Source organism: Tachyglossus aculeatus, chromosome 2 (genome assembly GCF_015852505.1).
Source record: "Tachyglossus aculeatus isolate mTacAcu1 chromosome 2, mTacAcu1.pri, whole genome shotgun sequence".
NCBI classification, from domain to species: domain Eukaryota; kingdom Metazoa; phylum Chordata; class Mammalia; order Monotremata; family Tachyglossidae; genus Tachyglossus; species Tachyglossus aculeatus.
The window spans coordinates 34,849,095-34,861,449 of NC_052067.1; the positions used below are offsets into that span (position 1 = coordinate 34,849,095).

At 42.0% G+C, this 12,355-nt stretch overlaps 1 protein-coding gene across 5 annotated transcripts in view; it reads left to right on the forward strand.

The window, feature by feature from the left end:
• Window positions 1–12,355, forward strand: part of NEK11 (NIMA related kinase 11) — a 191,261-nt gene that overhangs the window by 79,840 nt on the left and 99,066 nt on the right. For all 5 annotated transcript variants that reach the window (XM_038769668.1, XM_038769679.1, XM_038769702.1 and 2 more), the window contains exons 11-12: window positions 1,317–1,410; window positions 4,904–5,042. In XM_038769668.1, the coding sequence (XP_038625596.1) occupies window positions 1,317–1,410; window positions 4,904–5,042 (233 nt within the window). The remainder of the gene's footprint in view (window positions 1–1,316; window positions 1,411–4,903; window positions 5,043–12,355) is intronic.

Genomic DNA, 12,355 nt, shown 5'->3' on the forward strand with positions numbered 1-12,355 from the left:
GGGATAGATCAGGGTATAATAGGTGAACATAGCTACTTTATGCAGCTGTTACTTAGCTCTGTACCCCTTAATTACTTTGTTACTCAACACAGCTCCACAGCACTTACGCGCTTAGAACAGTGCTCAGCGCTTAGAACAGTGCTTTGCACATAGTAAGCGCTTAATAAATACCATCATTATTATTACGCAAATATTCTTACTCTTCTACTTCCCCTACATCTAACTTATAATCTATAATGCGAGACTGCAGAGAAGGAGAGAGGTCAGGAACCCATGTCCTCTGACTCCAAAGCCCAGGCTCTTGCCCCTAGGCCATGCTGCTTCCCGTGAATCTTGCCCTTTTTAAAGGCCTGCAAATATCCATTCTTACCTCTATCAGAGATTGAGCTATTGAAAAGGTAAATTAAGATTCCTAAAGCATCTGCTCTTCAAGAGGCCTTCCCTTTCTAAGCCCCCATTTCCTCATCTCCCTACATGTTTTGTTTTGTTGTCTGTCTCCCCCTTCTAGACTGCGAGCCCGTTGTTGGGTAGGGACCGTCTCTGTATGTTGCCAACTTGTATTTCCCAAGCGCTTAGTACAGTGCTCTGCACACAGTAAGCGCTCAATAAATACGATTGAATGAATTGAATGAATGAATGTCTGTGTCAGCTTTGAACTTGGATCTGTACTCTTTAAATACTTGACATTCACCCTACCTTCAACCCCACGGCACCGATGTACATATTCATAATTTATATTAATGCATGTTTCCCTCTCTAGACTGTAATTTCCTTGTGGGCGGGGGAACATGACTACCGCCTCTGTTATATTGTACTCTCCCAAACATTTACTATAGTGCTCTGCTCTAAGTGTCCAATAAATGCCATGAATTGATTGATTATGGTCCTCTTTAGGGAGCACACAGCCTGCTGTATATCATCCAGTGGAACCAGGGCATAGTGAGGTCTACCAAACAGATGTGGTCTAGGCCCAACAGGATGAGTTTGGGGCAGTATAACAGTAGCAGTCTCCTGTCCAGATGTTTCTCATCTGTTTCTTTGGGGCAGCAATCTCTTCCTCCACCTTTCAGCAGCCATTAAGGACCCCAAATCCTCACCTCCCGTCAAGCCTAGCCCCGTCCCTAAGGGGGAAATCTCCACAATGCGAAGGATGGAAGGAAAGTGGACATATAACTTTCCTACCTCCGAGTGCCTTCAGCTAGCACAGTCTTGGATATCTTAGGGGAGAACTAACGTCAGCATCCATAGCGGTGATACGATAGTTGTATAATTGCATTTGTATTCCTATAGTTGCACATTCTATCTATCTGTTTTAGAAAGCTGGCAGAAGAAAAATATCAAGAAAATAGTACCCGAATGCAAGAATTAAGATCTCGCCACTTCAAGCAGCCGAGTCTTGATGTGCTCCATGTAAGAATTCTTCTTTTGTTTTACTCTGCCGTTTATCCTCCTTAGTTGTGTAGCGCTTGGCACACAACAAGCACTCAATATGGACGATTGAATGAATGAATAAGAAAACCTTTCTTGGTCAAATCATACTCACTTATGGAGATCTATATATCAATAGAGTTAGGGTAGGGGGAAAGTTCTCAGATTGCTATATACCTAATTACTGCACTGGATTTGGTGGTTCAAAATTAACTGTAAGAGGGGGATCGTTCAGGGTTTGGGCCCAAATTCAAGGGATGGATTACACTGTTGTAGCTAAATGTATGATAATTTAATGGGATTTTTTCTATGATTTGGGGGCTAGGCGAATCAAGTGAAGGACCTCATCTTAACCTTTTTTTTCCTCTTACTTGTCTTTTATACTTTTATAGTCCATCATTTTTGTACTTCCATTTTACTCTCACTTGCTCTTCTCCCCTGTATCTTGCCTCTTCATTCATTCAGTCATATTTATTGAGTGCTTACTGTATGCAGAGCACTATGCTAAGCACTTGGAAAGTACTGTTGCTACTATTATGTGCACAGACAGTGAAAAATTCATATATCTCAAGCGCTTAGTACAGTGCTCTGCACACAGTAAGTGCTCAATAAATACGATTGAATGAATGAATGAATGACTATATATACTTGCATGAAATGGAATCCAGATTCAAAGAGACTCATCTCTGCCAGAGCTACATTGTCTGAAGCACGTATATATTTACATTTACACATGCTTCAAATAATGAAGCAGTGTAGCCTAGTGAAAGAACTTGGGCCTGGGAATCAGCAGGACCTGATTCTAAATCCAGCTCTGCCACATGTCTGCCGTGTGACCTTGAGTAAGTCACTTAACTTCTCTGTGCCTCAGTTCCCTCATCTGCAAAATGGGAATTTCTATTCTCCCTACTACTTAGACTGTGAGCTCCATATCACACCTGATTATCTTGTATCTACCCTAGTACTTACTGCAGTGCTTGATACATAGTAAGCACTTGACAAATACCACAGTCCTTACTTATCCTGATGACAGAAGTCATTTCTTGTGATTCCAAGGGCTTTCCCTTCTAGACTATAAGCTTGTTATGGGCAGGCAATGTATCTGCCAACTCTCTTGTATTGTACTGTCCCAAACACTTAGTAGAGTGCTCTGCACATAAGCACTCAATAAATACCATTGATTTATTGTTCCAAGATGGTTTTCAAAACAAGCTGGGGTTCAGCAGCACTCTGAGTACTCAGCTAGGGGAATGGGTGAGGAAGAGAGGGATATCACACTCAGGTAATTCCACTTTATGGAAATAATTAAGAGAGTTTAGGGACCTGATATAGGCCTATATCAAAGCAAACGCGAAGGAGGCTTTGATGCAAGAGGTTAAGGGGATAAAATGAAATGAGTCTTGTTTGCTGGATTTCATATTCATGATTGCAAGAGCTCCAAACCTTAAGAGGAGGGTCTCTGCTATTTCCCTAGAGCTGGGAAGCTTAAACCTAATTCAGGAGAGACATGGAGAATTATTCGGCCAGAATCTAGCTTTCTCTCCCAGTAGTATTTTTATGTGTACTTATATTCATCCTCAGTACTTATGCCTCTAAGTTAGTACTTCTTTTTAGAGAGCAGGAAGTAAACAAGAACAGGAGAAAAGAAAGAAGGTCAGCAAAGCCTTCTTTTTCTGAGCCTATCCTTTACATAAAAACTTTGAGGGAAAGAACCAGTCAGGAAAAAGGTAACTTTAATACATGAATGGGAGAAGACTAATCACTTAAGACGAGTCTAATAACATTTAGATTACGAGAGGAGGAGACAGGAAAGCAGAGTGCATCGTATACAAGGATTTAGGCCTCTATTGAAAAAGCATATTTAAAAATAACTAATGGGAAAAAATGGTTTAGTGGGCTGAGGAAGATTTTGCAAACTGCAATGATAAGGATGGGAAGTTAAGAAATATTTCCTTTTCATGTTTTTTCCCAATTAAATCTTCTTTTTTTTTTCTAATCACATTTCTTCACTTCATCATCTTTTAATTTCTAGTGAATAGAAGCAGTGTTTGAAGTTACTTTGTGTCTTCAAAAGGGAGATAAACATGTAAACAATAGTAACAACTCAGTGGAAAGGCGAGGGGGGTGGGGGGGTTACAGGGGAAGAGAAAGTAATTACATGAATAAAAGTAAATAACATTAGAGGTAAACGCAAGAGAAAAAGAGAATAAAAAGGTAAGATGTGATTCAGAGTTGTCCACATGTATCCTGGGTAAATGGAGAAACCGGTTCTACTAAATCAAATGAAAGAAATTCTGTCTTTCATGCAGTTTTTTGAGATTTCAAGGGAGGAACTTAAATTTCCTTGGGAAGATTGAGAAACATGTGACAGTTTTTACTTTTCAGACATTTTCCATTGGGCTTATATTTAGCTTTGGTTCTTGAAAGCTGAATCCAACACATTGTCATATTAGAAAGCATTTTCTTAAGGAATTATGGAAATCATAAAAATGTAGATACATAACTAGACACAAATCAGAAACATTTCTTTTTCTTGAGGCACAGTCATGAAAATATTGATGACTTGATGCGGTATATGTGAAACTTCTCAGTGCACTACCTTAAATAGATGTTTCTATAAAATTGATGACTTCTCCATAAACCATATTGGAGTTTGTGTTGTGACTATATGTGTTAAATAGAGATAAATCAACAAGCAATTAGAGTAATCTGATCTGTTCTCTTCCTACTGAAAAACAAAACAATCTCAGTCATTAGTGAGATCAAACAATTTCTGAACCTCTCGTCTGCATCCAGAGGATTGAAAATGATTCCCAAAGGATACATTTCAACATCTTTCATGTCTTACACTGTTTTTAAAGCTCTCCTCCCATGGCAACACTGAATCACTAAAGTTGCGAGCTGCTAGTCTCTCTTGCCCCCCAGAAATAATTACTGGGTAGAGTAAATTTACTTTTAAAAAGGCTTTATGCCTCTAATCTCACAAATGTCTTTTCTTCTGTGGTGTTGCTTTATTTTATTCATTAACTTAAGATGATTGCTTTGAACTTTCCATCCAGCTCTTAGTAAGAAAGGACTCTTGGAGTGTCTCCCCATGAAGGCTTTTATTTGGTCTCTCATCCATTTGCCAGAGAAAATAGGTCAATTCAGTGTAAGCTCTAAAGCTCTTTGCAGAAACAGCAAAAATTGTTTGAAATACCAATCAATGAACTATGGCAGTGAGAAAGGGAAGGGCTGACGCTGAAGGGTTCTTTCCTAGCTGGGCCAATATGTTTAGATTTCCCACTGGCATCGGTGAATTCGCCTAGTCTAAGTGTTTTTAGGGAATGAGAAGTGCTGTAATTAAAGATGCTATTATGGTTTTTAAAGTGGGGCGAGTGAACGTTTTATTGATTTGTGAAAAATTTCCAACATCAGGAAATCAATCAGTGGTCTTATTTCTTTTTAACTTCCTCTCAAAAAACTTCTGAACAAGGAATCCCATGAACAGACTTCAGAGCACTTAATTGCGTCTCAGCCAGGCACTTCTTGGGACTCCAGAGCCATAAGATATGATAAGACGAGTGGAAAGGAAATACCAGGCAGACTACTTGAATTTAAATCAGAGGAGCACGGTAAGGATTTGTTCAGAATAATGATGGCATTTATTAAGTGCTTGCTGTGCTTGCAGTCTTCTAGACTGTGAGCCCACTGTTGGGTAGGGACCATCTCTATATGTTGCCAACTTGTACTTCCCAAGCCCCTTAGTACAGTGCTCTGCACAAAGTAAGCGCTCAATAAATGCGATTGATTGATTGCAGTGAACCAAGTGCTATGGTAGATGCAGAATGATTAGGTTGGGCACAGTCCCTGTCCCACACAGGGCTCACAGTCAGAAAGGGAAAAGGCTTGGTATTTTATCTCCCTTTTACAGATGAAGAAATTTTTACAGAGAAATGAATGGACTTATCTCAATTCACAGAGCAGGCAAGTGGCAGAGACGGGCCCTTCCCAAGCACTTAGTACGGTGCGCTGTGCCTAATAAGCGTTCAATAAATACAATTGATTGATTGTTAAGCATGGCCACATCCTCAAGATGCCCCGATTCCTGAGTCATATGGTGAACTCACTTGGTCAGTCGCGAAGATTAGCAGTTAAAAGAGAAATAGCAGAATAATGATCCAATTTCAAGGATTTCCGTGGAACAGACAAGATAAAATGCAAAGTTTTGATATCGAATATAGGAACAGAAGGTTTTTTTAAGCTAGAAGTTCTCCCACATTAGTGAATGCAGTAGCCCGTAAGCCTGAAATACGTAAGTATATAGTTGTCCTTCATATTCAACAGAGATGCCACTGACGTTGCGGTTTACCTGTCCTGTGTGGCTGAAAAAGCAAAGACTGCACCCCAGTCCCAGGTTCACTGGGCACAGAAAAAGGCTGTCCTTTGTTGTTTTCCTTAATGCTTGCAGCACCTGGAACTCTTTTTGGTTTTGCCTCCATGTCTTTCATTACTTATGAAGCTTTTGCTTGAAGAAAGCCACTCCCTTCTTGATAGCCGCATACCATGCTGCAATGTTCTCAGTTTTCGGCTGGGATGCGGCATTTTCTGAAACTTTGTTTCACCAGGTCCTTAAAATGCTTCCTCTCCCCTTCTTGCTTCCTGTTTCTCAATTTCAGCTCTTCCTAAAGCAAGAGTTTTGATGTCTTGCTGCCTCTGCTCAGTCTCTTCTTAGTCATTCATTCGTCCAATCGTATTTATTGAGCGCTTACTGTGTGCAGAGCACTGTACTAAGCGCTTGGGAAGTACAAGTTGGCAACATATAGAGACGGTCCCTACCCGACAGCGGGCTCACGGTCTAGAAGGGGGAGACAGACAACAAAACAAAACATATTAACAAAATGAAATAAATAGAATAAATATGTACAAGTAAAATAAATAAATAGAGTAACAAATACGTACAAGCATATATACATATATACAGGTGCTGTGGGGAGGGGAAGGGGGAGGTGGGGAGAGGAAGGAGGGAGCTCAGTCTGGGAAGGCCTCCTGGAGGAGGTGAGCTCTCAGTAGGGCTTTGAAGGGAGGAAGAGAGCTATATCTCACCCAGCATAGTTTCGATGCTAGGGGACTGCCTGTGTCATGGGACTTGATGGTTTGCGATCTTGTTTTGTCATTTGACATTGAATATGGCCACTAAATATGTCACTAATTTGACATATTCAATGTCAAATGACAAAACAAGGATGCTGTTGGAACCACTCGAGGTGGTGGATATGGTAGTTTGGCGGAGTCCAGGTCTCACAGTCATAGAGAGAGTTTTGTAACACTGCAACTCTGCAGACCTTAATTTGGTCTGGAGCCTGATACCCCTCTGCCGCCACACTCTATTTGACATTCTCCCAAAGGATGTGCTGGCCTTCTTCATTTGGTTTGTAACTTCCTTGTCTATCGGTGCATCATTAGTCAGTGTGCTTGCCTAGGTGACAGGACTCCTTCACAGCTTTTAGCTCTTTGTTGCTAATACGAATCTTTGGTTGCACGTTTGGCTTTCTTGGTGCATCGCCTCAGTTTTTTTTAGAAATACAATCAGCCTAAAGTGGCTGGCTCATTCCCGCCTTACCTCCTTCCCTTCCCCACAGCACCTGTATATATGTATATATGTTTGTACATATTTATTACTCTATTTATTTATTTATTTATTTTACTTGTAAATATTCTATTTATTTTATTTTGTTAATATGTTTTGTTTTGTTCTCTGTCTCCCCCTTCCAGACTGTGAGCCCACTGTTGGGTAGGGACCGTCTCTATATGTTGCCAACCTGTACTTCCCAAGCGCTTAGTACAGTGCTCTGCACACAGTAAGTGCTCAATAAATGCGATTGAATGAATGAATGAATGAATTCCATAAGGTGGTTTACAATCGTTTGCTTATCTTCTTGGGGACGTGCCTCTAATTTGTAGTCATGTACATGTAGGAAAGCTTGAATGCTTTTTTCTAGGACTTTGGATGCTTGAAACCTGTTAAGATGAAAGAGTTTCTCAGAGGTGTGAAAGTGTATTCCAACACCTACATCTGTGGCCCCTTGTTGTACCCTCCAGCATGGCGGTCTAGGATAAGATTAACAGGAAGGGGCCCAATACGCATCCCTCCTTTATTCCATTGGTAATGCAGAATGGATCAGACAGCCAAAAATTTGAAATATTTTCAAGGCATTGCACGTTGCTCTTGTGTGTCTTGCAAATGCACATCATACACAGTTTTAGCATTTAAAAAATCCAAACTTGGAGATTCAGAGTTTTAGATTCTAAACGAGAAGGTCGACAACCATATAGGGTTAGTTGGCAGCAGTTCGACTTTGGGAGATGCAGGTCTCTGCAGGTCTCTGCAGGAGATTAGTCAGTAGTACTTGATCACTTGCTCTGTGCAGAGCACTATACCAAGCACTTAGGAGAGTACAAGAGAATTAGTTAACATGATCCCTGTCCTCAAGGAGCTTACACTCTAGCAGGGAAGACAGGTGGTAAAATAAATTCCAGGAAGGGTGGAAGCAACAGCATTAAATTTCTATGTGTTAGGGCTACGGGGGGTGAGATGAATATGTGTTTAGATACTTAGGTGACTTGAAAGTGCTGGAGTGGTAGGACTGATGAAAATAGGGTGGGGAGATGAGATATTAATCAGGAAATGCCTCCCAGAAGGTAGGAAGAGCAGTGGTCTGCCAGATGTGAACGGGGAGGGAATTCCAGGCAGGAGGGAACACTGGAGCAAGAAACTGATGGTGAGAGGGCTGAGAACAAGGCATAATGAAGAAATTGGCTTGAGAGGAGTGAAGCCTGTGAGCTGGGTTGTAGTGGGAGAGGAATGAGTTGGGGAGGAAGGTGATTGATTGCCTTAACACCAATGGCCAGTAGTCTCTGCTCTATGTAGGGGGAATGGGCAACCACTGGAAGATTTTGAGGCATGGAGAGGGATGTGCAAAATGATATTTTAGAAAAGTGATCTGAACAGCTGAATGGAAGCTCTGCCTTTATAACAGGCCGATCACTTGGCTAGAATAATCTGGTTTGTCTGTCTCCCTTGTTCAGATTCACTGGCTGGCTGAGCAGCTCATCCTTTGCCTCAGCCTCTGGAGTTTTTTCTAAAAGTTTCAGAAGTTGTGCTGTCTCCTTTAGCTGTAGACCGTAGATATTAAGTTGATGCAATAAGCTCATTGCCCTCTAAGGTGGTATTGGAATAACAATCCTGTGACATACATTATTCAGAAAAAATATGTGATCAAATTTATTCATATTTTACAACTCTTTAAAGTGTTTTCCAGTGGTTGCTCTAGGTTCTTTAATTTAACATGCTGTTCATACCGTTTTTCAAAATGAAATTATCTGGTGGCCCTTTTCTTGATGGAATACAAATTGGAAAGGTAGCAAAGATCTAAGTTGCATTAATAGATAGTTGCCTTGAACTCCTGGGGAGAAGTCACTGTTACAAGAAAGAGGGTGAAGTGTGGAGTATCTGAAAGAGCAGTCTGAAAAGTGAAAAGTAAGGACATCATCATCAATAGTCTTTAATGAGCACTTACTGTGTGCAGAGTACTGGACTAAGCAGTTGGTAGAGTGCAGTGCAACAGAGTTGGTAGACACATTCCCTGCCCACAACAAGCTTACAGTCTGGAAGGCAGGTTGATAATGAAGAGTCATCAGAAACTCCTCAGCATGAATCAAGTGGGTTTGGACAGTAGTTAGGAGGCAAATAATCTGAGTATCTCCACATTAAAGGCAGATCTGGAGACTTAGCCCTTGATCCCCCTTGGCATTTATTGAATATTCTCAGACTAACCCCTTCATCTTCCTTCTCTTCCTCCTCCTCCTCCTTATTTCTACCCCTTCCCCACTTTCCTTTCTCCCTCTTCCTTCTATTTGTCCCTTTATGTCTCCATCCCATTTTAGTCTCTGTCACCACCCCCACTAAGATGTCAAGGATCCTGATTGCCTTAGGGAAAAGACATCTGTGTGGTCTTATTAGATGATAAGGTTAATTGGTATTCAATAAGGTATTAGATGATGAGGTAATTATTAGATGATAAGGTAAAGTGAAGCTGCAGGAAAAACTAAAGGACAGTGGCAGGTGAGTGAATGAACAGGTAGGGGAGGAGGAATATTGTTATTATTCGTCGAGTCTTTTCCTATTCATAGCAACTCTATGGACATATTTTCTCCAGGACGTCCAGCCTTCTGCCATAATGGCCAGGAAGTTTTGGGGAAAAGTCATAGGGTTTGCCCTGATGCTGGGCTCCCAAGAGCCACCAATATACACTGGGTGGCAAGAATACTTGAAAAAAGAAGTGAGAATGAAGGTGGAGTAAAGTTGTGTGTAAAATTGCAATAATAATTATAATTATGGTATTTGTTAAGGGCTTACTATGTGCAGGCAATGTACTAAAAACACTGGAGTTGGATATGAGCAAATTGGGATGAACACAGACCCTGTTCTACGTGGGGCTCATTTCTTACAGATTCCTATTTTGCAGATGAGGTAACTGAGGCACAGAGAAGTGAAGTGACTTGCCCAAGGTCCCACAGTAGACAAGTGGCGGAGCTGGGATTATAACTGTGCTTTATCCACTAAGCCATGCTGCTTCTCTATGACTAGGAGATGGAAAGGACAGACTCTGAAACCAAAGATGGGGCCGTTGTGCTAAGGCACTATTAGGGGACATGAAATGCACCTAGAGCAGAAATGCTGCATAGATGCAACTTAATGTTCCTGTGCAGAGTGTGGAGGAAGAGAACAGATAGATCTTCCGCGTCCCTTCGTGTGTCGACCCATTGAAGACACTGTAAACAAGGTCGTTTGCCCCTATTCTCCTTAAGCAGCAGGATGGTAGATTTAACCATTTTTTAAATGGTATTTGTTTAGTCTAGGCCACGACGTGGGGAGGGAGTGACAGGCCAGCTGAGAAGCAGTGTTGCCTAGTGGATAGAGCACAGGCCTGGAAGCCAGAAGGACTCCAGCGCTTAGATCAGTGTTTGGCACATAGTAAGCACTTAACAAATGCCATCATTATTGTTATTATTACTTGGGTTCTGGTGGTTATGCAGGGAATAGGTTTAGCCATTCTCTTGTTTTGTACTCTCTTAAAGCTCCTAGTGCAGTGCTCTGCACATAGTAAGAGCTCAAATACCACTGATGGTGATGATATGAAGGAGGAGGGAGTTTGAGGCCAGAGGGAGGCTGCGGGTAGGGGATTGATGACGAGAGAAACAAGGTCAGGGTACAGTGAGTAGATTCGCTTTAGGGGAATGAACTTTGAAGGTTGGTTTGTAATAGGAGCAGTGAGGTAGCTCAGTGGAAAGAGCCCGGGCTTTGGAGTCAGAGGTCATGGGTTCAAATCCCGGCTCCTCCAATTGTCAGCTGTGTGACTTTGGGCAAGTCACTTCACTTCTCCGTGCCTCAGTTCCCTCATCTGTAAAATAGGGATGAAGACTGTGACCCCCCGCCCTGGGGACAACCTGATCACCTTGTAACCTCCCCAGCGCTTAGAACAGTGCTTTGCACATAGTAAGCGCTTAATAAATGCTATCATCATTATTATTAAGGTAAAAGGAAGAGAACCGATTGAGTGGTGTAAAGCTGATAGTAAAGAGTTTTGGTTTGATGTGGAAGAGCATGGGTAACCATTGGAGGTTTTTGAGGAGTGGGAAGACATGGACTGAATTTTATTTATTTATTTATTTTCTTTAGAAAAGCGAGTAGGGAGAGTCAAGAGGCAGGGAGATCAGGAAGGAGGCTAATAGCGAAACAGCGTGGCTCCGTGGAAAGAGCACGGGCTTGGGAGTCAGAGGTCATGGGTTCTAATCCTGGCCCCACCACTCGTCAGCTGTGTGACTTTGGGCAAGTCACTTAACTTCTCTGAGCCTCAGTTACCTCATCTGTAAAATGGGGATTAAGACTGTGAGCCCCACGTGGGACAACCTGATCACCTTGTATCCCCCCCAGTGCTTTGAACAGTGCTTCGCACATAGTAAGAGCTTAACAAGTGCCATCATTATTATTATTATTATTATTATTAAGTAGTAAAGGTGGATCAGTATGGTAGTAGGCTGGATGGAGAGGAAGGGGGTGGATTCTAGAGATTCCCTTTCTTAATATCTTTCCTTCTGTCCTCTGATCATTTTGCCTGAGTTAGTAGGGCCAAGGGGCTACCACTTAGCACTCTGTGGCAGGAGAAGATAGGAAGGAAGGGGAAATCTGTGGTTTCCTCACAATATCTCGTTGCCCCCACTATCCCTCTCTCTCTGCACACCAAGGTTCACCTCAGACACTCTCCACACCTCTCCTCCTTGCTGATTTGGAATCCCCTCATTGCCAAGAGTGAGGTTTGTTTGTCTCTGGCCTCCTTAGGGAAAACTCTGCCACTGTCATGTTCACCCTCGTTATTCCCATGGAGGTAGCACCTATGTATCTGTATTTCTAAAGTAGCTTCTAATTATTTTTTAAAAAGTTAGTTGGGCAAAATGCCCTCAAGAGGTTGTTAGGGATGTATCTCGGGAGTGGTATTGTGGAGAAAGATAATTACAAGGAAACCAGCGTAGGAGCTGATGAAGCCAATACATGGTGACCTTTGGTGAAGTGATTTGATGTATTCTTTACAAATAAGAAAAGTTCATTTTTAAAGTTGGATCCTTTTTTTAATACAAACTCAACCAGTGCTCTCCCTCAGGAAATATCTGCAGCCCATCTGGAGTGGAAAATCCCTCCAAAACGTGGGCCGTCCTTATGGCTGTTCCAGATTTCTTTAGGTCCCTGAGGTCACCCAAATCTCCAGAGCATTCAGTTGGAGCAGATGCCGATTTCACCTGGCAGCCCCAGTTTACTGGAGTCAGCTGTCTGCATTGACAAGCTGCTCTGGCTCTTTCAGGAGGCCCCCGGGGAGCGATCTTCTGCTGT